The sequence below is a fragment of the Papio anubis genome, chromosome 9, assembly GCF_008728515.1.
Source record: "Papio anubis isolate 15944 chromosome 9, Panubis1.0, whole genome shotgun sequence".
Taxonomy (NCBI): Eukaryota; Metazoa; Chordata; class Mammalia; order Primates; family Cercopithecidae; genus Papio; species Papio anubis.
Window position 1 is genome coordinate 70,359,428 of NC_044984.1, and position 27,711 is coordinate 70,387,138.

General features: G+C 40.1%; 2 protein-coding genes across 8 annotated transcripts in view; both read right to left on the bottom strand.

Moving 5' to 3' along the window:
* Window positions 1–4,092: 4,092 nt before the first annotated feature.
* PHLDA1 (pleckstrin homology like domain family A member 1) lies at window positions 4,093–19,411 on the bottom strand. Its single transcript, XM_021922623.2, has 3 exons — window positions 17,539–19,411; window positions 9,180–12,915; window positions 4,093–8,770 (listed from the first exon to the last, which is right to left on the bottom strand). Exon 2 carries the CDS (start codon window positions 10,448–10,450, stop codon window positions 9,206–9,208), a length of 1,245 nt encoding a protein of 414 aa, XP_021778315.2. The 5' UTR covers window positions 10,451–12,915; window positions 17,539–19,411; the 3' UTR covers window positions 4,093–8,770; window positions 9,180–9,205.
* Window positions 19,412–21,250: 1,839 nt separating this feature from the next.
* Window positions 21,251–27,711, bottom strand: part of NAP1L1 (nucleosome assembly protein 1 like 1) — a 40,828-nt gene continuing 34,367 nt past the window's right edge. For 3 of the 7 annotated variants that reach the window (XM_021922624.2, XM_021922627.2, XM_021922630.2), the window contains 5 exons: window positions 26,847–26,969; window positions 26,086–26,115; window positions 25,530–25,580; window positions 24,726–24,797; window positions 21,251–24,048 (listed from right to left, as the gene is read on the bottom strand). In XM_021922624.2, coding sequence (XP_021778316.1) covers window positions 24,762–24,797; window positions 25,530–25,580; window positions 26,086–26,115; window positions 26,847–26,969 — 240 coding nt within the window. In that variant the 3' untranslated portion in view covers window positions 21,251–24,048; window positions 24,726–24,761. Of the gene's footprint in view, window positions 24,049–24,725; window positions 24,798–25,529; window positions 25,581–25,759; window positions 25,856–26,085; window positions 26,116–26,846; window positions 26,970–27,711 lie in introns of those variants that run through there. The other 4 variants (XM_021922625.2, XM_021922628.2, XM_021922626.2 and 1 more) reach the window with 2 other exon arrangements.

Genomic DNA, 27,711 nt, shown 5'->3' on the forward strand with positions numbered 1-27,711 from the left:
TTATCCCCAGGTCCTTCAAGATAAAATCAGAATCTGAACAATCCTCAAACCAATTGGATTTGCCCACAGCAACAGTCTATCCCATATCATCTAAATTTCCAGTGTTCTGGCCCCCACTGCTGCCATCTTTGATAAACAGACTTACTTTGTAGGCGAGTAAGGCTAGAGCTCTGGAACACTAGCACCATGACATCTGATTATGGCCTTTCTATGTAGCTGGTGAGGGCTTCCCACCAGGTCTTTGAGAGAAAAGCAAGTAAGAATATTTTGCTGAATAGATTCATATGGTCAATGAGTTCATTATTCACGTTTTCCTCCGTCAATAAGTTGACATGATTCCTTCCACTTTACCATAAATATAAATTTGGGTCAAATTCTATAAAAAACTAGAAATTACTTGATACTATTTTTTTAGTTACAGTAACATCCTGTTTCCTTTTCTTTTTAAAATTTTTATTTCTCTTTTTTTGAATGGTTTGCATTTTTTAATAACCCTTTGTCAGAATCTTAAAAAAGAAAATTAGAGATGGGGTTCTTGCTATGCTGCCCACGCTGGTCTTGAACTCCTGGCCTCAAATGATCCTCTTGCCTTGGCCTCCCAAAGTGCTGGGATTACAGTCATGAGCCACCATGCCCAGCCCATCCTATTTCTTAAAACCAGATTATTTTGATTGAAATATACATATGTATATGAATATATAATATCTAATTCCCCTTAAAATGGAATCCAGATAATAATGTTTGCATTTTTCATGATGCTTTACTGTAAGTAAAGTGGCTAAGTGGTGCCTCTGGGACTTGAACTCATGCAGATTTTCTGCCACTTCATAGTATCTTCATAATAGCTTCTCTCAGGCAGGGCTATTATTCCCACTTACAAATGAGCAGACTAAGGTTCATAGAGATTTAATGAGCTGCTAATGTCCGAAGACTAAGAGTCAGAACTAGAATCCCAGTTCATGCTTTTTATTCAATATAATGTATGCATGATGATGTTTATTGCAGCTGTATTGTTAACGGCATAACAACAGAAAATCACCAGATGGCCACAGGCAAATAAGTGTAATAATACACCAACTAAATGGCATATTATGCTGTCATTAACATTATGACTTTAAACAATAATAATAAGGATGATAGTTACCACTTATTGAATGCTTACTTTGTGACAGGAACAGCCACAGTCCTTTATGTGAACTAACTAATTTTGGTTTCATAACTCCATGAGACAGGTACTATCATTTTCTGCATTACACATGCTGAAAACAGAGGCTAAAATAAATTAAATTACTTGCCCAAAGCAACTCAGCTAATAAGAATGAGACTATCTGATTCCAAAGCAGGGTTTCTCAACCTTGGTATGGTTGACATTTTGGGCGGGGTAATTCTTTGTTGTGGGTGGGGCTCTCCTGTGCATAGTAGGATATTTAGCAGCATCCTTGGCCTCTGCTCACCACTTGTGATAACCAAAAATCACTCCAAACGTTGCTAAATGTCTTCTGAGGGACAAAATTTCTCTAGGTTGAGAGCCACTACCCTAAAGCCTATGCTTCACCATTATGCTGTTTATTCCCCTCCCGACACCACCAGCCTTCCTCTAGAACCTGGTGGTGGGAACATACATATATTCACATACAGAAACAGACATGGTCATAGACAGGATTCCTTGAGATACAGGTTCTGAGACTCTGAGATTTGATGGCAGGAGATTGGGGGAGAGCGAGTGTTCCCACCCCAAGGAGTGTTTTTGGGAACCTCACCTGTGAGGAAGCAAGGGAAACAGAATTGAGCAGAGTGAGAGTTGGAATACAATGCACACTGGTTGTGATAGGCCTCTGCCAATTCCACAGGCAGCTCTGCAGCTGGGATGATCCTTTACAGTTGGCCTGACCTTCATCCACTCCCCATAGACCCATCACTGGATGTGGGCTACCCCCAAGGAGGGGGTATGTTCTAGGACAAGGTGGGTCCCCAGGGAAAGGACTTGCTGCGAACATGATAGTCACCAACACTTCCACATATGGTGACTGAATGCCCTCTCTGTCCTGAAGTGGCAATCTGGGCAGAGCACCACAGCTACCTATATGACTTTTTTGATAGACTAATTTATAAGTAACTTAAAATGCATGAGCATGTGGACCAAGACTGGAAAGTAATAAGCATATGAAAATTGTCATTAAAATGGTAGTGTTTGCAGGCATGGTGGCTGATGCCTGTAATCCTGGGACTTTGGGAGGTTGAGGTGGGAGGATGCTTGAGCCCAGGAGTTCCAGGCTGCAGTGAGCTATGATCACACCACTGAACTCCAGTCTGGGCAATAGAGCAAGATCATGTCTCTAAATAATAATAAAAATTGGCCAGGTGTGGTGGTTCACACTTGTAAAACCAGCATTTTGGGAGGCTGAGGCAGGCGGATCACCTGAGGTCAGGAGATCAAGATCAGCCTGGCCAATATGGTGAAACCCCGTCTCTACTAAAAATATAAAAATTAGCCAGGCATAGTGGTGCATGCCTGTAATTCCAACTACTCAGGAGGCTGAGGCAGGAGAACAGCTTGAACCCGGGAGGCGGAGGTTGCAGTGAGTCGAGATTGTGCCACTGCATCTCAGAGTCTGGGCTACAGAGAGAAACTCCTTTTCCAAAGAAACAATAATAATAATAATAATAACAAAATTTTAAATAGTATTTCTATAATGTATTTTTCTCTTTTTTCAAAGTTGAATACAAGGATGTGGTCAACCATACTGTTCTTACCGTTGAAAAAGAAGTGCTGAGGCCAGGCATGGTGGCTCACGCCTGTAATCCCAGCACTTTGGGATGCCAAGGCAGCTGGATCACTTGTGGTCAGGAGTTCAAGACCAGATTGGGCGACATGGTGAAACCCTGTCTCTACTATAAATACAAAAATTAGCCATTGTGGTGGCATACGCCTGTAATCCCAGCTACTCAGGAGGCTGATGTGGGAGAATTGAACCCTGGAGGTGGAGACTGCAGTGAGCCAAGATGGCGCTACTGTACTCCAGCCTGGGCAACAAAGCAAGACTCTGTTTTAAATAAATAAATAAATAAGTGCTGAGATCTCAGAAAATACAATGCCTAGCTTCAGAATACCATATATTATATATTCATATGGCTATAATGATTCCCCACCTGTTTATCTGCCCTAATGCAAGGAGCTTCCTTTCACAGTGATGCCAGGCACTGCTCTAAGTACTTTTATGTATCCTAACTTATTAAATCTCCTCAACCACCCTAAAATAAGTACCTTTATAAACTTCATTTTACAGAAAAGGAAATTGAGTTTCCAAGAGTTTAAGTAATTCAAGATCTACACAGCTAATAATTGTGAAACTGGGACTTGAACCCGTGTACTATGACTCTCAAATCCTGGCTCTTACCAATCCTGGGCTACCACCTACTATATACATTTATTTCGCACAGTGTCCCTGAAGTTCCCTTAGCATGACAGTAATTTGTCTTCTCACACTTTTTCTTTAAACAAACAAACAAACAAAAAAACTAGAGTAGTAAAGCTGTCAATGCAAGACTATCCTAAGGGATAAAAAAAAAAAAAAAGACTTCAAGTTTCCTAATTTACCGTCTTTCGAGATTTAAAGGCCTTTAGATGCCAGTGGAGATTGTAAGAATAAAGTTATGCTGTTTTTCTTTAAAGAATCAAGTCCTTCTTCTGCTTTCAACACAAAATAGGAAGGTTTATGAATACCTGTTTGAAGGATGACTCAGAGACAAAGCTTTACCCTCCCAAGAGACATAAGAGAACTAGACTACCTCTGGGACTCAAGAGGGAATTGCTGTTGAGCTGATTCACTAGGGACTGTTTCTGGTCCTCTGGGAAACTATGGAAAATTCCACTAAGGTTCATTAGCATTCTGAAAGCTAATTTTTTCACCAACAGACCTGAGTGAATTTTCATATTCCAAATTCCCAGTGAATTTTTTAAAAATTGAATTCCCAACCTCAAAAATCGTCTTTTTTTTTCCCCCCAGAATGCCCAGGCAATTCAGGATCTCTGTTTCACAGGAACACACAGTGCATGTGCCAGTTGAATAAGGCCTTCAAAAGGTCCACAGGTCGGTTGTCTCAATAGATACTTTATTTGAAATGGAATGCATTTTGAAAATATGAAAAATAAATCACATCTCCCCAAAATCATCTAAGAGACATATTTACACAAGTTCTGACCATGCTAAAAAATTCATGAATGTGATGGTGTATAAAGCATTTGGTACATGATGACACTTGCTTTCCAGAAGCTGGCGTTTGTATACTATAAAACGTTAAGAAGAAGGCTGACCTCGGAATGTAACAGAAAATAGTTTTATGTTTCTTCTCAATATACAGTGACCTGGAAGGACTACCTATTGTTAAAACCTGCTTCCCCACTGCTCAGCCTGCCATCAGCTGACCAGCTGCAGAGCAGTGGAGAGTAGGTCTCACCAGCTTTTGTGCAGATGCTTCTAACCCAGAGTCCTTCTGCTTCCTTCATTGGACAATATTGCCCTTTCTAAGAAAACCCTGTTAGATCCTGTACTCCATTTAGCAAATGCCCTGCCAGCAAAGTCACAGATCATTTTTTTACCCAATCTTAGGTAAATCTGGATTATCTGCCCAACCATGCAAGTCAAAAAGCCACCCTTGAAAACTGTGTCAAGAATTCAGGAAACAGGTCTTAAGAACCTATCCAACACGTAATTCCGTAACTAATACATCTTATGTTGTTTTAGGCAAATAGGTGTATCTCTTGAATCACTGATGGATTCAATACCAAGATCTATAATTTTCACATTTAAAATTTATTCTGTTGAGGACATTTTATTGCTAAAGCAAAAGCCAATTAGTTTGACACACAAAAAAAGAAAACAAATGCTCACAGTCCTATCTTCATAGGATTCTGTGCTATAAAACTGCTCCAGGTTCAAGTCTTAGACCACTCTTCTAAGCCTGCTACTGAATATAATATTAACACAGGAGCCAAGCTAACACCAGATGACTTTTCCCCTAGGGACAGAAAACAAGGGATGTGTTTGAACTCATACACTTGCAGCAAACTTTACTGTCAGATTTAAAATTAGAGCTTTCTCTTAAAGAGCTTCTTTAAGAGAAATACAGAGTGTTTGGTATATGAGAGAAAAGAATAGTTAAAACAAGACTTTCAACTTAATCCAGACTTCCTAACAGTGTTTACATGTGAGGGAAACTCCTTTAAGTAATGTGTGTTTTTTGTTTTTACCATCATTGGAGACAAAAACACAAAACCATAAACATCTGAAGTGAAATTATAAAGATGGTTTGATTTCTACATGATTAGAGAATCCCAATGAGGAAAATGTTCATTTTAAAAGGGCCCCTTATAGACGTGTACTCTCTGACGTCAGCACTCCCCATAGAGCATACACAGATCTAAATGGATTTCCACTCAGAAAGTCTGTTTAAGAAATTTTGTCATGATGTTTAGCCTGTCCCAGAATTCATTGTTCTCAGGGAATGACATGAGAGCAAATAAAAGGAACTCTCAGCGAGGCAAGAGACAGCATCTCCCAGATGCTGGGGAGTTACACATTTTGTCCTTCCTTCCTTTGTCCCAACAGACAGTTATTGAGCTCACTGTGTATGAGGCTTGGTGCCAACACAAGTTCAAGGATAAAAAGTTCAGTTTCCAGATGGAACATTACTCCTAATTTTCCAACTTTTTACATTTTATGTTTATTTAAGGAGTGGGTCTTCTATTGGATCTGCCCTTTTGGTCATCTTTTCCTTGGGTTGAAAAATGCATTTTTTACCTTTTTCCATGAAGTTGATTTGTCAGGCTTCAAAATACCTTAGGTGGTTTGTATCATTTTCTTACAGGTAGATAGAGGCACTGAGACATTAAATGATGTACATTTATATTTTGTTTTGGTTAGACTTACTGAGCGTGTTTGCTTTTTTGCTCTGGAAAAATTATTAATAATAATTTCAAAGGTGTCAAAACAATAAAAGCCATTCTACTTCTCTCTGATTTCTTAGATTTCACATTAAATGCTAAGAGGGGTTCAGAATAGAAAGTGATAAAGGTCAACATAAATGTCACAAAAGACTAAGGAACAAGGGCTATGGAAAGTCAAGAAACCGTTATTCTGGGGCAGGGCATGGTGGCTCACGCCTGTAAATCCTAGCACTTTGGGAGGCCAAGGCAGGTGGATCACCTGAGGTCAGGAGTTCGAGACCAGCCTGACCAATATGGTGAAACCCCATCTCTACTAAAAATACAAAAATTAGCTGGACATAGTGGCATGCGCCTGTAGTCCCAGCTATTCAGAAGGCTGAGACAGGAGAATTGCTTGAACCCAGGAGGCAGAAGTTGCAGTGAGCCGAGATCGTGTCACTGCACTCTAGCCTGCGTGACAGAGTGAGACTCCATCTCAAAAAAAAAAAAAAAAGAAAAGAAAAGAAACCATGATTCTGGTGGCCCTATTAAGAACCATGGCCACCATGGGGGGAAAAAAAGGAAATCCAGCCACCAAGAGGGAGCCTGGGCATATTTTTTTAAGCAATGAAATTACCTAGCCCCATATGTAAGCTAACAACATACAAATGCCTTTTTTAAAACCTACACCAATCTTAATTTGTAAAGTATTTGGTATGGATTTTTTAATTTTTAGTACAAGAATTTAAAAGAAAAATCCTCCACTGGGAAAAAAATTGTGGTTCATTTGGAGTTGTTATGATTCGCATGCATTAAAAGTATAGAACTATGAGGCACTCCTCAAAAAGTACAGCCGTACTTCTAAGGAAGCTGAACCAAACTTGATTTAAGAAATCTTTAGATCCGGCTCTCATTTCATATACATATATACACACATATACATATATACATATTCATATATGTGCATATATGTGTACATACATGTTCTCATATATGTATATGTACATGCATATTCATATATGTATATACATATATACATATGAAATGAGTTTTTAAATGTTGGCAGCATATTTTCACAACTGCAACCTAAATAATCACTGGAAGTGGGAGTCCACTTAAGTTTTGTTTGCCATTTGCTTAATAGGGGAAAACTATTTAATTTTCCCTGCAACTTTTTGGATAAGAGTTATGATCTCAAAATGTCATTTAACTATTGCACTAAAAAGTACTTTGACCTTGGAACTCCTTTCTAGATGGAAGGAGAATAAAGACATCTGTAGCATGTAATTCTATTTTTATTTCTTGACTACATAACCTAGCAGTGGTCTGATACTGACCGTTTCAATTTAAATGCTGGAAAAATACTGACCAAGACTTTCTGTGAAAAAGATAATGGAAAACAGAAACCAGTTAGTAAAGCCATGCAGATAGGAAGTGATTTTCAGCCCCAAGAGGACTTTGTATCATCTATGGCTCCATTTAAACTTAAGTAGCATCTGCCCTGGTGGATTTTGAACATCCTTTTGATTTAACACAGAAGAAGGTTTGTTCTACCTTTAAAAGCACATCCTCTTTTTTCCCCCCACAGACTCCTCAACAAGTGGCTTCTAAGACAAGACTGGGGTTGTTTTCTTACTGAAAATCCTGTGTTTATCCAGTCTTTTCCTTTTCGATTTCTGATTTAGCTAACGTAACAACAAAACAGAATTCTCAAATTTCTCACAGAGCAATGAAAAGCAAAACAGTTGGTTTCTCTGATCAACATCATTTTCAGTATGAAAACAAAAAGTTATGACGCCTAGACCTTTGAAATATTTACAAATTGTACTTTAAACAACGAGATTTTTCAGTGTGCTTCTAAAACAAAGTAAAGGGATCAGAAAATGTGGTTCAAGTGTGCAAAGCTCTCGGAGAAAGGTCCTGCAGCCTGGACAGGAGCACAAATATTCTCTTATACAAGTTAAATATACTATTTTCCTCCACAACATTTTTGAAATGAAACAGCAAATGCATTTATACTCATAAATCAATCAAAAGACCTCTTCTCCTTGTTAAGCCCTTTACACACAGATGATAAGAGGTTTTCCTACAGTAGATGTGGCCCTACCACATATTCAAGATACAATCATCCTACCATCATCAGTTAGGTTATGTTTTAAATATTTTAAAATCAGGTATCCCTACTACTGATTTCCTTTTAGAAACTATCTTGAGCATTAGATATTCATAATTACACCATTTTGAACTTTTAGCTTTTTTAAACTTCTAGACAAACTATATGTCTAAGCAAAAACAAAAACAAAAATCCTCAAAAATAGTAGTATCGGAGTTTTAATTTCAATCACTTGGCATAACAATGAAAGTGTCATACCTTCTGAAAGTACTCCAGGAATAATGACTAGATTCTTAATGTTTTCCCCTCCACCGCCCTTTTTTATTTTCCAAGACTAGGACTTACTATGGAATAGGTTTTTGAAAATAAAGTTTCCTTTTTGGAAAACGGCCTACATTCAGAAATGTCTTAGAACAAGCATTTAAAAAAAAAACTAATAAATAATCATAAATCAAAATACATTAGAATAAAATTACAGTACATCATCGCTCCTAGAAAATTCACCATACTAGACGATCCTTTCAAAGGTTCATAAATAAAAGTCTTCTTGAGTCGAAATCGTTTCCTGCATCGTGATGAAAAGTATGCAGAAAACTAAGACGAATCACAAGTTTTCAGTAGGGTGATGTCCAAACTACTTGATCTGGTGCGGCGCGGAGAGACTGTTTTGCTTTTGATCCAAGTGAAGACAATAGAAATGTGCTCGTCCCACTTCCTCAAGTCCTCAAAACCTGGAAAGAAATGACACCGAGTGAAGTAGGTGGCTAGGAACCCTCCCAGACAAGTTCTGTTCGGGCCAGTTCGGCTGACAAAGCGGGCTCAGAAAGGCACCGCGGTGTTTCCCTCAAGTGCCCAAACACACAGTCAAGTGTGGCTGGGGGGCGCACCACCGGACAGGGACGGTCGTGATGGGCGCGGGCGCGGTCTGCGAGGCCCCCTGCCTGGCCCGGGCCTCCCCAGCCTTCCCTCTCTGCCCAGGGCCTCCTGGCTCCAGTTTGTTTCTGTTCCTTCCATCGCCCCAGAAACTCGGAATGAGTTCTGATTTCTCCATACAGGAGCCGAACCTGTGAGCGAGATTCCTACTCCTCCCAACACACTCCCGAGACCCACTCCTCTGGAGCGCGAGGGCCGGGACCTTACCTTGTCTGGCCCGGGAGCTGCCCCCTTCAGGCAGAGTTGGAGGTGCTGCGGAGAAGCCGGTGTCCGTGCGGCTGCGAGTGCGGCTGTGGGTGCGGGTGTGGTATTTGGTGCGGGTGCGGGTGCGGGTGAGGGTGTGGGTGCGAGTGCGGATGAGAGTGTGGATGTGGATGTGGATGTGGATGTGGATGCGGATACGGGTGGAGCTGCTGGGGCTGAGGCTTGGGTTGGGGCTGAGGCTGGGGTTGTGACTGGGGCTGGGGTTGCGGCTGAGGCTGAGGCTGAGGCTGAGGCTGGGGTTGGGGTTGGGGTTGGGGCTGGAGCTGCGGCTGCGGCTGCGGCTGCGGCTGCGAGGGGGGCTGCTGCTGGACCAGGTGCTGCTGCTTCTGCCGCGTGGACTTGACCGCCAGGATGGCCTGACGATTCTTGTACTGCACCATCTGCAGCGTGATCTCGGCGTTCCAGCCCTGGTCTTGCGGGCACCGAAAGTCGATTTCCTTGCCCTCTGCCATCACCACAGTGAAGTACATGTACTTGCCCTTGCGCTCTACACAGTCCACGGTCTTCATGTTGGAGAAGTGCAGTTCCTTGAGCTTGACCGGCGGCTCGAGGCTGGCGACAGCGGGGCCACTGGGTAGGGACGGCTCGGCCGGCCCCTGCCCGGGCTGTTGTTGTTGCTGCTGCTGCTGCTGCTGCTGCTGCTGCTGGTGTTGCAGCTGCTTGGGGGGGATGAGCAGCAGCCCCTCCTCGGTGAGGATGCAGCACTTTTTCTTCCAGAGCTGCAACAACCCGTCGCTGCGCTTCTCCAGCACGCCCTCCTTCAGCGCTTTGCAGCCGCTGCTCTCCAGCATCCTCCCAGCATAAGAGGGGCCGCCGCTTGGCTCGGCCTCTCCGTTTCCAGCCACGCGGGCCGGGGGCAGCAGCAGCAACCGCGCGCCGTCCTCGCCCCAGCGGCTCCCACGGCCGCCTGCGCGGAGCGCGCAGAGGAGGCTAACACGCAGGAGGCAGAGCTGCGGCGGCGGCTGTGGGTCCCGACAGAGGGACAGCCGCGTCCTGATGCGCCACAAGGTCCCAGAGCCGCGAGCTGCCGGGCCTCTGCCGTCCTCTTGCGAGCGCTCACTGAAGGGCACTGGCCGGGCCCCCTCGCGGCGCTTTTGAATGGGCCATCTTCCCCACCCCCGAGTGACACCCAGCGGAAAAGGCGGCTCCTGGCGCCCGCACCACGGGGGAAAGCCCAGCTCCGAAAGGCGCTCGGCAACCGGCGCACGCCTCATTAACTTGGGGCCTTTCCAAAGCCGGCTGCGTCCACGCCCCCCGCGTCCCTCGCTCCGCCTCTCGCCGCCCACTTGCTTCCGCGCTTGTTCCCCTGGAAGGCGACCCGGACCCGAGCCCCGGAAACTCCTCTCCTCCACCCAGGGCGATCGCCCAAGGAGTCCTGGCTGCCTGACGACTAATGCCGACGCTCACAGGGCGCTGCGAAGCCATCCCCCGCGTCCCGCCTCTCCCGGCCCGCGGGGCTTTCTGCTAACAGCCTCAGAAAGTGAGGACAGGGGCGCGGAGGCGGGGGCAGCCTCCAGGCTGTGCTCTCTCTCCGTTCTTGGGAATTAGCCCTGGGGATTCGCGCTTGGCTCCGAGAGCCGGCAGAACCAGCGTCGTAGCCTGGGTGAGCCGGGAGGCCAGGGCCGAGGCTCGCGAGTCCCGCGAGTGTGCTTCCCCCGGACGCCTAGGTAAACAAGTGAGCGCACAGAGGCCGAGAGGACATCGTCTTCCCAGGCATATTCGCTCACGGTCACTAATTAGCTCTTCTTGGAAAGAGGGCGACTGTTAAAGCAATGGTGCGACTGTCGGGTTTGCCACGGGTGGAGAAAGGCGGACCCACGTCAGGTCGCATTTCGCCTGCCTTTTCTCTACCCCGACCGGAGGCGCTAACCCGTCTTCGGCTTTCTTCTTGACCCGTCCTTACGGTGTTCATCGTCTCTTAAACAGTAACTCTCTACAAACCGGGGTAATATCCGGTACTGAGATCCCACACTGCAAGGCACAGTTCTAAACGCCTGGTCGACCTCGCGGGTCCCTCTTTCCAAGCGCCTAGCCAGATGTTGGTTTTGGAATCTCATTTATCTGTGACCTGGGGAATGCAATACCCCAGCTCCCTCCTAGTCCTTACATTTAAACAATGCCTATAGAAGCCGCTTCCTGGGAATTAAAGCATAACGGAGACCTAGCCTCCTGGTAGGGAAATTCATCCGTTTAGTAAACAGCCCCAACTATGTGCGGACCCTCACGAAGACTTAAACCAGGGCTGGACAAGTCAGAGTGGGCCAAGGTAAGAGGAAGGGCTGCTACTGTGCCCACATTGGAACAGATAGATTAGCTCATCTGGTAGTTGTGTGGCAAGAGCAAAGAATTCAAGAGGGGAAGAGAAAGTGAGAGGAGCTTAGACAGCTAAGCAAGAGTCGAATCCTTTGTGTGTCATGGTAAGAAATTCGAACTTAATACCAACCTAATCAGAAGAAAGGATAACTTTTATACACGAGGGCGTCCTGAATCTTCATCTAAGAAACATGGTCTGATCAAACGGGACAATCCAGCCAGCAATCCTGAATCCCACTAAATTATGCTTGGCCAGCTTTCTAACCTTCACATTGTTAACTGATTAGCCATCTTTCCAGGAGAAAGGCAATTATTAAAATTATGTGGATTTCTAGTAAAATTATGTCTCAAAGATTTACAATCATGTATACCAATAACAAAAAAACTACAAACATGCTTTCTGCCCCCTGCCTTTGTAGGACAAGTGAGCATTCCAGAGAATTTCTACATGACCAGCTGTTCATTCTTTTAAGAGGATGACATTCTTCAGCTCATCTGGAAAGAATACTTCCTTTAAGTCTGTTATTCACAGTCTCCAAGGGCAGGTGTAGTTGGAAAAGACATTTCATATGGAAAAACAAACTTGATAGGGTAAAAAAAAATGAGATGTAATCTGGAGGCCCAAATCATTTTCTAAGGAGAAACCCAAATGTATTTGGTGTTATCTAACCTTCTGCAGCTTATCGGTCTGAAACAAATGCGTTCTAGTCTCATTTGAAAATGTCTGAACAGCCACCACAATTTTCAAAATCACCCATTTAATTATAACTGGAGACTTTAAAGCCCAGAATTTCCAGTTATGTATTTCACAATGATTTAGTAATTTTGTGAGCAGCTCAGTCGTTAAGTCTACGTCTGACTATGGGGCATTATTGAAAATAACAATAGTGTAAGGATCCAATAGTGTAAGGATTGGTGACAGCTGTGCTCTTGTTATTTTAACAGTCATCACCAACAGTTGGTGACTTAACAAATTAAGAGCATAGTTTCCATATGCTAATATTTGGCAAATATGTCAAAATGGCCATATTTGCCAATTTTTTAAGACAATAAATTCACAGAAAATGCATTACAGAACTTAAAAAAAAAAAAGCTTTGGGCCAGGCATGGTGGCACATACCTGTAATACACACTCTAGGAGGCTGAGGCAAGAGGATCCCTTGAGCCCAGGAGTTTGAAACCAACCTGGGCTACATGGCAAGGCCTCCCTCTACAAAAGTAAACAAAAATTAGCCAGGTGTGGTGGCATGCGCCTGTAGTCCCAACTACTTGGGAGGCTGAGGTGGAGGACTGTTTGAGCCCAGAAGTTCAAGGTTGCAGGAACTAGGATCGCACCACTATAACAAGCCTGGGCGACAGCAAGACCCTGTTTAAAAAAAAAAAAAAATTCAGCTGTGTATGCAATGAAAACCTACAAGTCACTTAAAAGTTACTGAAGTTTAGAAAACTAGCCAACAAAATCATTGCTTTGGTAAACAAATTCGAAATGGCTAATTCAAAGTACATTTTACAGTTGGCAATATCAAGTTGTCTATCAGCAACATTGGACAGTTCATTTTTTTCTCTTGGATAAAGTTTATCACTTGGCTTCAAGGACATCACTCAGTTTTCCTTTACATCTCTGGTATCTCCTCTACGAGGTTCTTTCTCTTCTCTCCAACCTTTTAATGTTGGGATGCCCCAAGTCTTAGTCTTTGGCTCTCTTCTTTATCTACACTCATTCCCTTGTTGATATCCAGTCTCATCACTTTTAATAACATTCATATGCCAGAGTCCCAAATTTATACCCCCAACTTATATCCAACTGCTTACTGCTGAAGAATAAACCACTGAAGTTAAAAAATAATAGACATACCAGGCAAGGGAACACTTACTAGTAAAGCCATTTACTGAGTAGTTCACTAGAGGCTTAAGTCTGAGGGGATTTTAGGTCATAGGAAAAAAACAAAACAAAACTGAAAAACAACACTCCGGATAGGTCAGAGTCATCTATAATTCATACACAATAGGTTATAACAAATTCCTACATGGAACTGCTCCAGTTTATAGGTTAGAATTAACTACAGTGAAAAACAGCCCTCGGTTTTTATATATTCTAGGCCAGTGAGTGCTACTATAAGTTGAAAATTCTCCATTTACACTTCTCTACAGTACTGCCTGTGTAATCTAAGATAAAACATGTGAATGAGCTCCCAAACTATCTTCCTCACCCTAACCTATTCTATCTGCAGCCCCCTTTCTCAGTTGACAGCAATCCTCTGTACAGATGCTCGAACTAAAAACCCTAAATCAGTACTGCCCTTACACCAGGCCAGGAAAGGCCCTTACCAAGGCCCTGAGCTTTACGATTGAGCGCTTTAGAGTCAAAATGACATGTCATCTAGAGGGCATACTCATTCTGCACTACACTCTAGGTACTCAGGACCCCAAATACCCTGCCCAGAATAGCCCCGGCTGTTCCAGGAAATGCATTACATCATCATTGCATGCACTGATGTGTTAGGGGGATGGCACGGTTTGAATATACTTGTTATGGCATCCAAGTAAATATGCAGGAGGCCCCTTGCCATACAGTTCAGAGCCGGAGTGGGAAGAAAAGGAAGGTGGGACATGGGCTGAGGGTCAGCTCTGTCCCCAAGTTATGTTCTGGCATAAATACAAACCTGGCTTCCCAGTTCTAATGAAAGTTTGTCAAGACAGGCACATTGGGCATATTTTCATTAAACAGAACTTTTAAATATTTAAACATATGGTATCTCCATTGTACTCTTGCCCCAGGCCTTCAAGGGCATAGAAGCATGCCTGCCTTCTGATTTTTTTCTTTCCCAATATTCAATCTACACATTTAGGCAGGAAATCCCATTGGTTATGCCTTCAACTACATCTGGATTCTGTCTACTTCCTTAATTACCACCCTGATCCAAATCACCATCATATCCCCCCGCTGGATTACTACAATGGCCTCCTAACTTGTCTCCCTGATTCTATCCTTATTATCTATTTTCAGCATAGCACCCAGGGTCATCACTTTCTTCAAGTCTTGGCTCAACAGGCCTATCCTGATCACTCTCAAATGGTAGCCACCCAATTCCCCTTAATTTTTCCCATAGCATATATTCTAACATGCTACTCAATAATTTATTGTACCTATTGCTTATTTCTGTTCCCCTTCCTACTAGAATAGTATGCAAGCTATTCAAGAGGGCAAGGACCATTATTTCTGATGTGTCCCAATCACCTAGAAAAAGTACTGATACAAAGTAGATGCTCAACATAGGTAGAAATCTTGACTTGAGTCAGAAGTCCATACCCATCATTAAAAGAATATCAATTTTTTCAAATGCTTCTGACAGATTTTTCATGATGCATCCTAAAATTTGAAATGTAAGGACTTGAAATGTGCCCTACAAATATATCTCTGCTATAATTTTTAAATGGATAACTACATGCTAGGCCTCTCTGAATCTTAAATGCTTTCATAGTCCAGACATCATATAAAATAAATCCCACAAATCTTTTCCCAAGCAACATGCAATTTAATATTGTGAGAGGTATTTATATAAACTAGCATCCTACTGTTTTCTAGTAAGAGTATTTAGAAGCATGACAAACACAGTAATGGAACTGAGTTGGTAAGTTTCTTACTTGGCAGTTACATAGTCAAACACTTGATTAAAAGTCCATTAATCAAGACTAGCTTAAAGACATGTAACAGAACTTGGAAAGTTATGAAGTGTTTAATTCATAATGATTACAAAATTCTGATATGTAAACTAATTTGCAATATACAGTAGAAACTCCTGACAATGATCATTATTAAAGATTTGGATAGTCCAAAAGTCAAACATCTTTCAAAAAATAGTTAAAACCCAGTAAATTATGAACATGTCACATTGCCCTCATCAGTGTATAAAAGATAAAGAAGGCTGGGCGTAGTGGTTCACGCCTGCAATCCCAGCACTTCGGGAGGCTGAGGCAGGCAGATTGCCTGAGGTCAGATGTTCGAGACGTCTGGCCAACATAGTGAAACCCCATCTCTGCTAAAAACGCAAAAAAATGCGCCTGTAATCCCAGCTACTCGGGAGGCTGAGGCAAGGGAATTGCTTGAATCAGGGAGGTGAAGGTTACAGTGAGCCAAGATCGTGCCACTGCACTCCAGCCTAGGCAACAGAGCGAGACTCTGTCTCAAAATAAATAATCAAATAGTCCCACATTCAGAGTGCAGTTTAGACTTCTCGGCCTTATTTAATCTTTGAAGTACTATTCAGAAGAAATATTCTAGATTCTAGTTTTCAGAAGTCCTTGAGTTGAAAAGGTTAAACATTAACACGGAACTATCCAGACTTCTTAGGTGGGTGTCCAGAGCTGCCTTCCTTTTCGCCTTACTAGTTGATGAACGGATGCCTCCTAGTGATCAATCTGTGTAACAGCTTAAAGTGCTTTATAAGAGTGCTTTGTGCTGTTTTTTTTAACCGTAGTACAACCTACTTGTGGATCCAAGCACCGTCCATCAGCTGTCTCCATCCTTTCTGTTCTGCCAGCAGCCTAACTCAGTTCTCATTTCTCATCTAAGTTTTTGGGTGGCCCAACCACCTGATCCATACTCTCATACACACGGTCTTCAGTTTTACTCCTAAATTATGACAGAAAACTTCTATTCACCTCCCATTGTATGTAACATTCCAATTCCTTACCCTTGCATGGCAAGTCCTCCACAGAATGGGTCCTGCTTGCCTTATTTCGACTCTCTTTTGGCTCAACTTGTCCTCACTGCCTCCAATTTGCTTTCCCGAATCCTCTGTAAGCTTTCATTCTTCAAAGCCCAGTTCAACTCCTACCTCTTAGATTTCTTCTGGCTGAGTTAATTCCTTTCTAATCACTTCAAACTCTGATGAGTAGTTACCAGATTTTCACATCTTTTTTTTTTTTTTTTTTTTGAGACGGAGTCTCGCTCTGTCGCCCAGGCTGGAGTGCAGTGGTACTATCTTGGCTCACTGCAAGCTCCGCCTCCCGGGTTCACGCCATTCTCCCGCCTCAGCCAGAGTAGCTAGGACTACAGGCACCCACCACCACACCCAGCTAATTTTTTTGTATTTTTACAAAAATTACAAAACGGGGTTTCACCGTGTTAGCCAGGATGGTCTTGATCTCCTAACCTTGTGATCCACCCACCTCGGCCTCCCAAAGCACATGTCTACTTCCCTAAGTATCTAAGATCCTGGATAAGTGTTTTCACCATTGTACCTAACGGAGAGCTGATTGACAGCACTTATGAGGGGAAATGACTAATGTTTTGTCTGGAAATGTATTGTTATTATTCAAAACGGGCAAGCAGGCTATCTTATTGAATATTATTAACAAGTAACCAGGGAGTCTGATGATTTGTAAACTTGTTATGGTAATATTAGCTTTGAAATGACAAACGAAAATATGGAACTGAATGAAGTGGAGCAGAGAGGAAGGTAATCCAATGAAGGAGGCTGAGACCCAGTATTACATTGTCACAAAACTGCAATCACTCAAAAGTGTTGATATTCTGGCTCTGGGTCTTTGGGGTGACAAGATACCCCAGTAACTAACAGTGGAAGCATTGCTCTGGCTGAATAGCAATCCTCGGTCCCCTCTTAAGAGCCCAAGAACACCTATCACCTTTCCTAAGTCTGTTTCTACTCTGAAACCAGGTAAATGCACCCGTTGTTTGCAACTCAAATATCTAATTGACAGTCACTTGGGCAAATACTTCCATTTAAGGAACTAGATTCCAAGGATATTTCCCTCTTTTGCTATCATTTTTCCATTGCCACAGAACACACAGCCTGAGGTCATAGGCTGTTCAATTTGATCACTATTATCTCTGTAAGAAAAAAATATATATATATCCAGTAATGGGCAAATACCTTTCTTAGGTGATAGAGGACATATAGCAGTGAGTGTAGACAATTCTCCCAAAAAATATGAGAATAAAGAAAAAAGGTGGTAGTGGTGTTACCTTAGAAGAGGAACTCAGGCTTCAGAGAGGGTAGGTTTCATTACAGACAAGGTAATCTAAGAGTAAAAGCGATAAAAGAATTCTGTGGGGTAGCCAGACTCAGAAAGGTGGAATAACACTTTTACAAAAGATAAAACCCAGGAAACGTTTATGGCAAGCTTGTACGTTGCCACTAAACCTACCAGAAAAAGCAAATCCCATTAGAAACCCCCATCACAATTTATAACTATCTGATTTAAGTAAATCACTGTTGAGTAACAATGAGCACCCCTTAAACAGGTCAGAAACCAGAAAACACATAATAGTTTTTATTTCTAATGAGATTTCATTTACTATTAAGGCATTGTCTCAACCTCATTTGTGCATGCATGGTTCTGAGAAAGGTTATCATGCAAAATGAAATAAAAAGCCTTGGGCAAAGTAGGACTCCAATCATAATTAATCCTTTTGGGCCGTATTTAAAGAAAATTACTTTTCTCAGCCCTGTTCACTTATTTCTGAAATGCAGTCATTTGCCTTATGTTCCAGGATATCCTTGATCAAATAATCCTTTTCTAAATCAACTTATTTCAACATATGTGGCCAATGTGGCTGTCATCCTAACCTCTCCTGGCATTCACACCCAGCTCTCCTTTATTTACTACCCTACTTTTGGCACTGTGAACATAAACCATAGGTTCTTCTTTTTACAGGAGAGGTTGGATGCCAGTAGCCTTTAGCCTCCTTCAGCTCATCTTGTACCTTGAACCTGGTACAAGATGTATAGAGCCCCAGCAGTCACTTGATAATAAACCAACTTGCAACAAAAATAATGAAAGTCAGTCTGAGAACCATGAAGCTCCCATATCAGTCCCAGAGTCTATGTCTAAGCCTAACAGAAAAACCTATATAAGCCACATTGTATTGGGGCTGTGTTATACAACATTATAATAAATACAAACTCTTCAGGGCAGGGGAGAGAAAAAGGAAAAAATATCTGAATGTTGTTTAAATGTAGATTAACTCGGGTCTCTAAAATATTTCATATTCTGAAAGCTCTAGCCTAAAGAACATGCTTATTTAACCACTAGTTGTGTGATAGAAATATCTACAAGGCAGTGCAGTGTTCATCCAAATGCTGGCTCCAACACAAATCAATTGTGTTCTTGTTAAAGTTACTTAACTTCTATCCTTACTCATAAAAAGGGAATATCTTCAATCAAGTATGATTAAGGCATTATTTTTATTATCTTAATGTTAAATGAACATTTAGTTCTCCCAAAATTGCTGATTAATACTGTCAACTGAAATCTCACTAGTTTAAACTATACATGGAATAGCAATGAAGTTTTTTTTCTCAAAACCTCTCAGTCTAGTTACATTATACCCAACTTTTGTAAACATGTGTACTTAATGGTCACCTTATACATACCACTTGAGGTTCCTTTACCAATCAAGCTTGACATTTTTGTCTGAGTGAGTTCACTTATGTATTTATCTGGAAATCTCAATCGTCCAGCTATAATTCAAGTAAAAGATTCCAAAATGATGGGAAAAAGTTTACTTTTTTTCCTTAAAGGAGGCATACAATATGTGATTTATTACAATATGTAATAAGTTTTGGAGGTTTTGTTATGCAGTACTAGGTAACTGCAACTATTGATATGCCTTCCCCTGAACAGCTGACTCTTGAATATCAAACTTGAACTAAAAGGGTCCACTTACACACAGGTTTACTTCTGTCTCTACCACCCCTCAGACAGCAAGACTCCCCTCCTCAGCTACTCATGAAGGCAATGAGGATTGAGACCTTTATAATCCAGTTCCACCTGAGAGTACACACACACACACACACACAGAGATACAGATTCTGTTGCCCAGGCTAGAGTGCAGTGGCACCATCTCAGCTCACTGCAACCTCCAACCTCCCAAGTTCAGTCAATTCTTGTGCCTCAACCTCCGAAGTATCTCAGACTACAGGTGCGCACCACCACCATGTACAGCTAAGTTTTGTATTTTTAGTAGAGACAGGGTTTCGTCATGTTGGTCAGGCTGGTCTCGAACTCCTAACCTCAAGTGACTGGCACACCTCAGCCTCCCTAAGTGTTGGGATTACAGGCATAAGCCACTGCACCTGGCCATGATAACATATTTTCGATTCCTTAACATTTTCTCTAGCTAACTTTTTACAGTATATAATACACATAACATACAAAGTGGGTGTTAAATGTCTTATTGGTAAGGTTTCTACAGTAGGCTATCAATCAAGTTTTTGGGGAAACAGTTTATACACAGATTCAATTGAGGGACGCTGGGGCCCCTAGTCCCTGCATTATTAAAGGGCCAACTGTATACACAATCCAGCTTTGTTTCATTGGTTTTCTCAATCTGCACGAATGTAACAACTACAAAAGACCTTAGGAGACTGAACTACTGAGAACCAATCATTTGACTTGCTACACAGTCCCATACGGGATTATGGTTGGTACATGGAATAGGTCTAGATAAATCCTAACAGACCTACACATACAAAACTTTACTGTACACTTACATTTTCCAAGCCCAGTGCTGGAAATGAGGAAACTCATTAATGAGCAAGTATTTCTAGAGTACATTTTGAACTGGTATGGAACAGTTCAGACTTATAGAAACAGAGTAGGTATGAATGAAAAGGAGATTCTATGCTGAACTAGTAAAACACATGCACAAAAAAGTCCAGTGGCAGAAGTAAAAGAAAAGGTAGCCAAGCAGAGCTGAAACAGTACAAATGCAGGTTAAATACGCTGGGCTGTTGATCTCCAAGTTGCTGTCGAACTTCTGGCACTCACATGTTTATCACACATTCCCAGTTCCTTCTTTTCGGCTTTAAATTTAAAACATGTAAGAAACTGGCTGGGCGTGGTGGCTCACGCTTATAATCCCAGCACTTTGAGAGACTGAGGTGGGAAGATCACAGGAGGTCAGGAGTTCGAGACCAGCCTGGCCAAAGTGGTGAAACCCCATCTCTACTAAAAATACAAAAATCAGCTGGGCTCAGTGGCGCACGCCTGTAATCCCAACTACTTGGGAGGCTTGAACCCGGGAGGCAGCGGCTGCAGTGAGCCGAGATTATGCCACTGCACTGCAGCCTGGGCAACAGAGCGAGACTCTATCTCAAAAATAAAAATAAATAAAACATGTAAGAAACTAAAAAGCAATGCTTTTATTTTATGCAATATTTTATCCTGAGTTTCAAAATAATAAAACTCAATTTGTTCTAGGATCCACAAAACTTAAAACGCCCAATTTCCCATACAAAAATTAAACAACGAGACTGACTTATTTCCCGTCAGCAATCTATTATTTCTAAATACCCCATTTATTCTTTTATTCAGACTGTTGAGGATGATGTGGTCAGGCCTCAATATACCCACTGTAAGTCAAAAATATCGTAAGTTGAAGATGCGTTTAATATAAAGTCTTAAGTCAAACCATTATAAGTCAGGAACTATCTGTACTAAGATTTTAGTAAATAGCTTAATTTTTGTAAACTGGAAAACCTGACAACATGAGGTCAAAAGGAAGAAACACAAGATACAAAGCACACTGTATTTTTGAAAATGTAATACATCAATCAAAATTTCTTATGAATAAACATTTATCCTTGAGTAAAATAATATCATATACCAACAAGGATGTTTCCATTTATGTAAAGTCATGTAAGTGATCCTCAATCAGTCCAAGAACTTTTTTATCCAGGTTATATTTTAATATCTGGAGTTTTAATCCAGCATACAAAAATCAGCAGTATACATCTATTAAGTTAATTGCAGTATTATTTCACCATCACCATTTACATTTACTTTTCAGGTATCAGAGACTTAGTGCTTTAAGTAGCAAATTACCTAAATTATGAACACTATTTCCAAAAACAAAATTGAGCTCATAATTACCAAGTGTATATGTACAGTGCAGAAGATTAAAAAAAAAACTGAATTGGCATATATTTCTCTTTTCTAAAGCTCCTATGAAGAACTTACGCTCTTCTGCACTATCAATCTATTCTGTACATTTAAAATAACATTTGTTTTGATTTAAAGTCAAAAATATAAAGGCTTAAATCTTTATAAGACTAACCCATGAAAAAGGACGCAAATTTTAGACCAATCCCTGAAACCAAAGCATTCAACTATTTGAATATTAGTTCAATGTTTCTACATAGCACGATAAGATTTTCAGTTACTCAAAGTTTTGTCTTTATTTTTAATAATGGGAATGGCCTACAATTACAATAAACAGTTAATTCAGTTATCTTAGGGGCCTTACCATATCATTAACCTATTCACACAACAAAAATATTTCTATGAAAGTTAATATATCCTTTCATGTTTAAGTGTGCCGAAACAGAAATAGAGGTAGAATCCCATTTTTCTTAAGTACCACTCTATTAGCCAATTCCACACAATTAAAGTATTTTTGCAACCTAAAATAGTGATGCTAATACTGCTTCAGTAAGCTAGATTTGCTAATTTAAGAATCCTAAGAAATTATATATGTGGCTTTCAGACATCCATGTTAAACTATCAACTAATCAATTTGTGGAATATGTGGAACACTTACCATATTTGAGTGACCATAAAGCAAACAACGCTAAAATTTTTTCTAATCAGTGTTCTTTGTTAAGTGACTATATGATACTTCACCATTTCTAACAGGAAAAAAAATGAGACTTACTTGGCAGTCTGCATGGGCTGCTGGAAACTAGTGTAAAGACAAATCTTCAAGTGTCTCAAAAATGTTTGTAGATAACTCAGAATAGTAACTCAGAATATAATCTATCGGGAACTATGGAATTCCATTTTAGTCTTCAAATAATAAACTCCACTTAGCAGGGATTGTGAGATTGCTCTTAAAATTATGGATTTACAGAACACAGTGGCCTCAGCACAAAATAGCTCACTCTAGACATCACTACTCTCCACTCTTCAAAAAAAAGTATATATATTCATTAAAAAAAAAAACACCCAAAATATCACCAGTACATTTTATAAAATTAAATCCAAATTTTATTAAGGATTTCAAGTTACATACTTCAAATTTCTAGAATGGAATGGAATCATTTTGGAACTGGAAAAATGGCATAAACACTGACATCCCTTAAGAAAATTCTTCTGCAAACCACATCCCCATTATGTAACAAGACTAGGTATTATCTACACCTTCACTTTGGCAATAGCTATTTCCTAAAGAATGAAAAAGATGATTTTGCTACTTCAGTTCATTAAAAATGGGATTCTATCTTTAAAGTTCAGAAAAAGCTGCATTTCGATGAACTATAGGTTAAAAAAAAAAAAAGCACATAGTGTCTAATCAAAGCAAAGGAAATCATTTTGAAAATAAAGAGAAAAAAGCTATTACAATTGGTTAAGGATTTCCAGTAGTAAGTTAAAATCTCAGGAGAGGAATGGATAGCACTACAAACAATGTGTTCACATTCCAAGACCTTAACACTAACATCTCAAAAAGGAAGTTTTCACTACCTCTAAAAATGAATTCAATGTAATTTTATTAAGAGCAGGAAATCTAGACCTTCCTCTAATGACAATCCAATAATCCACCCTCGCTGTCATCAAAAGTTCAACCCCCAAATTAACAGTAATTAGCCTGAGGTATTATAAATGTGGCTCTACAGTCTGAAATTTAATGGCATCTTTTGTCAAAAATAGTCTTATTTCCACTTTAAGTCTCATGACAATACTATAGTGCTATCCCTGTAGTATTTACTACAATACAGTCATCAAAAATATCTGAAAAAAAATCTTGGACCTTGTGAAATAGTGCATCCATCCACTTCTATAAAAATAGGAGCCACGCAAAGATCTAAAAGAGTGCTGACTGCCCAGATCCAGAACAGAGGTACTTAACCTTTGTTTTCCAGTTTAGTTATCAAAGCGTGGTGTGAACAAAATGCTGAGTGTCACACTGGCGTTACAAATAGGCCCAAAATTTTGAGCTTTTAACAAGATTGAGAAACATTATATGAGATTTAACTCAATATGCCTTAACACATCCATGAGGTAGTTAGGTAAACAGTACTACCCATTTTAATACACAGTAAACAGAAGCATGGGTTTAAGTGACATATTCATACTTTAAGCAGTAAGAATTAGAAGAAACCACAGAAGCTTGGGGCCTTCTCTCTAGCTCTAACCCAAAGAAAATGAATTAAAAAAAAAAAAAAGCATCAAATCACTGATTTTCTTTTTTCTCTTTTTACACTTGCTTATTAGTATAGTATCTCATGCCAAAGCTGTTACCCTTTTCTTCAATAATGTGGTAAAAACTGAGTATAACCCTTAATTCAAGGAAGGTCTCTGCTTCTACCTGAATTGGTACAAAATTAAGACATTATCTTGTAAGAACTAAAATTGTATTTGAAATTTTTATTTTAGGCTGCAAAAACAGAAACAAGCAAACAAACAACAAATAACTTGAAAATAGGCTTGTCAAATGATGTAAATTCATCCTTTCCAGGGAAGCAGAAGGTAGACCCTACCACAAAGAAAAGATGCTTAGTTAATAGAGGTTAAATTTAAAAGTACAGGTAAATTCAGGCTAACTTCTGAAAATCCCGTTTTATTCACCTCACTGTGGTACCAGTAACTACACTGAGTCAGGTTACTTTACAGTTAACTATGTCACCTAAAACACAATAATCCACTAACAATCTAATACAGTTATTGGGTGTGGTCATACTGGAAATTCTTAACCATATCGTTGTCTTGCCAATTTTTTTTTAAACAATACATTATCTTAGTATAAGTCACTGCATTTCTGTAACAAAGTAATGAAAGGCACAGCTAATCCAAGCGGACTTAACCCTATTCAACAACCAGCTGAAAAAATACTTTGGTTCTTCAAGGAAAAAATCATGGAAAAAAAAAAAAAAAAAGGTATTTCCTTTAACAGTTGTTAATTTTCATAGCTGTACTCCAAGAGCTACATAAAAATATTCCAGAAGAACCAAATTATGTAGCAATGAATGAACATGCGTGACAGAATTTGTGCATTCAACATATCTGGCAGAAAAACTAGCTAAAATGCTAGGTAGAACAAATTGGTCTTTAAAATATCAGTTTCCTGTCCTTTAAAAAAAAATTACCTAGTCTACCAAGAAAATACAAAAACATAAGGCTGTAAGTAAATAAGAGTTGTGTTTAGGCTATTACAGTGCAGGTTATCCTCAAGGCCACATACATCCTGCTTCACTGCTGCTTGCACTCTGCTGGGTTTTGATCCTTCTGTTAAAGGAAAACAAGAAGTCAATCTATCTTCTTCTACCTGCTTCAGTGAATTTCTCAATAGTAATTACTGCCTTAATTATAACAGTAGCTCACTGTTGTCAAAAGAAATGGTATAGGACAATGATGGTAAATTATTTTATTAGCAAGTCACTGAAATGCTAAAATCAAGCTCAAACTTTACACTGTAGAATTAATTCCATAAAATGACACACACTAAACCATAATCTTAAAAAATAAAGTTACCAAGCAATTTATGTTAGTTATATTACCAATCAGCTTTGCTTTTGCTAATCCTAATATAACAAATTTTAAGGAATAATAGACTAGGACTCTCAGTGACTGAGTAAGAGTAGTTGGAAGGATCTAACAAACTGCACTGCTCCCCAGTTCCCGAACACTCCTAGCACCAGATCTTTTAAAAACCTTTGTTTATTTTCTAATGCTTAAGAACTGTTATAATTTATCCCATTAAAATAGAATCCTAGGGTTCACTGTACCTGAAACTATAAAAAGTACAAAGTCCAAACAAAAAACAACGTTTCCTAGAAAAAGGTCCACTGAAATTATGTGTACTGTTCAAAATGCCAGTGGGACTGAAAAAAGAAAGTTATCCAGTCAGTAGGCTTTACTGATTAAAGACTTTAACGGAGAGAAACTTGATATTCAGAAACACCAACTCTTACTTTAGCTGTCTTAAATTTAATAGAAAGCAGCACTAATTTTGCTCACCTTTGGGTCATAGTCTGGATCATTTTCCTCATCTCCTTCTTCTTCCCCTTCCTATATTAAAGTTCAAAATGCATCCATGAAGTATGTACATAGTAGGCAAATTGGCTCATAATGTAGGGAAAATTTAATACAAGTTACTCTACGGGTCAACAGATTTTCATGATTACAGAGTTTGACGATAATACAATTTAATCTGAAAGCTTCTAATATGAAAAATTTCCCAACACAACTTGAGACATCCAGACAGCTTTTATTGAAAATAGTTACTGCAGCCAACGTTGGAAAAGTTTACTGCAGCTTTTGACTTCTTCAAAGAGCTGATAACCCTGCAGCAGAACAAAATTATTTGAAATAAAAAAATGTTGCTGAGTTTTGCAATTTATTTATTGAAACCTTATACATACATTGTTTGGCTGTAGAATTCTAAAATCATGTTTTCCAAAATGTTTTTATCCCAAATCACAGAATGATTATAGCAAAGGAATACATAAGTCATTCAATTTGCTTTTCAATGTGTTAACCACAGAGAATTATTTGCTCATTTGGTAAACATTACCTCATCCGCTTCTTCACCTTCTTCATCATACTGAAAAGGAAAAACAGCATAAGTGTTGAGTGAATATAACACACATTTCAGAGTAGCATTAGTAACATTCATCACTGTAAAACTAGTGTCTTAAAAGAGAAAACCTACTTCCCTATCAAGAGGCTGATTATAAATTAACACATAGTGGCTGCAATAATCACTCAGCTCACTGCCAAAATTGTAAAGAACAGAGTACAATCATGTGGATAAAATGGGTGATCAGACAAGTATTACTGTAAATATTACTCACCCACACTTAAGTGTGGAATGCACTGTACGAAAAGGACCTAAAGCCTACTCTAACAATGGCCGTTTAGCAATAAACATATCCAAAACATCTATATGCAGCCTAATCTTAACCTAATCATCACTCAATACTACCTTGAATAGAAATTCTATGCCTCCCAGTAAATGTTTTCTTGTGCACTAAGAAAAGTCCTAGTTCTCTGAAGTCAAGGTAAGGGCACAATACATCTATAGCACTAACCAAACATAAAAAAGTTTCACAAACTCAGAACAATCTTATTAGCAGAGAATCAAAAGCTAAATGAATCCAAAAATCCTAAGGAGACATACTTAAAACCCAGAAAAGCTATATCCAGAACATCAGTAATTAGCCTAATTTTGAATTATATTATGTCCTGTTTCTTAAAAACTAAACTCATCTATTACCAATTCTGACCACTATACCCTCACCCAATTATTTCTCTGCAGGATTCAAATTCACTTACATCATCATCATCATCTTCAATAGCTTCTCCAGTAAAATATAACACTGATCTCGGGATTATACGCTCACGTAAAAAGTGACCAATTTCGAAATCTGCAGCAAGGATAGCTTCAGCATCATCATCCTATTTTTAAAGGAAAACAAAAGCAGAAAATTTAGGAATAACTGTGTTACTTAACGCGGCAATGTAAGACTCTTAGAGGCTGGGTGTTATGGCTCACACCGGTAGTCCCAACACTTCAGGAGGCCAAAGTAGGAGGATCACTTGAGCCCAGAAGTTCGAGAGCAGCCTAGGCAACACAGTGAGACCCCCACATCTCTACAAAAAATAAACAATTAGCTGGGCAGGGTGGCACATGCCTGCAGTCTCAGCTACTTGAGAGGCTGAGGTGGGAGGATTGCTGGAGCCCAGCAGCTTGAGGCCGAAATGAGCTGTGATCGCACCACTGCACTCTAGCCTGGGCAACCGGAAAAAACAAAAAACAAAAAACAAAAACCTCTTCAGTTTAAAGTACATGATGAAGGGAAGAAATGCTCAACTTTACTCTTTACTTTCCATGATTTTTCTCACACCATGTTAACAAACAATTTGTCATTTTTAAATTTCCTTAATAACTTTTCCAAGTTTTTAACAAAAAGAAAATAAGCTAGCAGGCCAGTATGCATACTAAGAAATTGTGAAGAATAAAAATTAGAACTGTTTACTTAGTTTTTGCTGGTTTAAACAGAAATACACAAAAGCAATTGTTACATATGTCTGCAATTTTCCTTTGCCCCTAGCACTTTGCTTTATTAGAGACAGGGTCTCGCTATGTTGCCCAGGCTGGTCTCATGTGATCCTTCCACCTCTGCCACCAGAGCCGCTG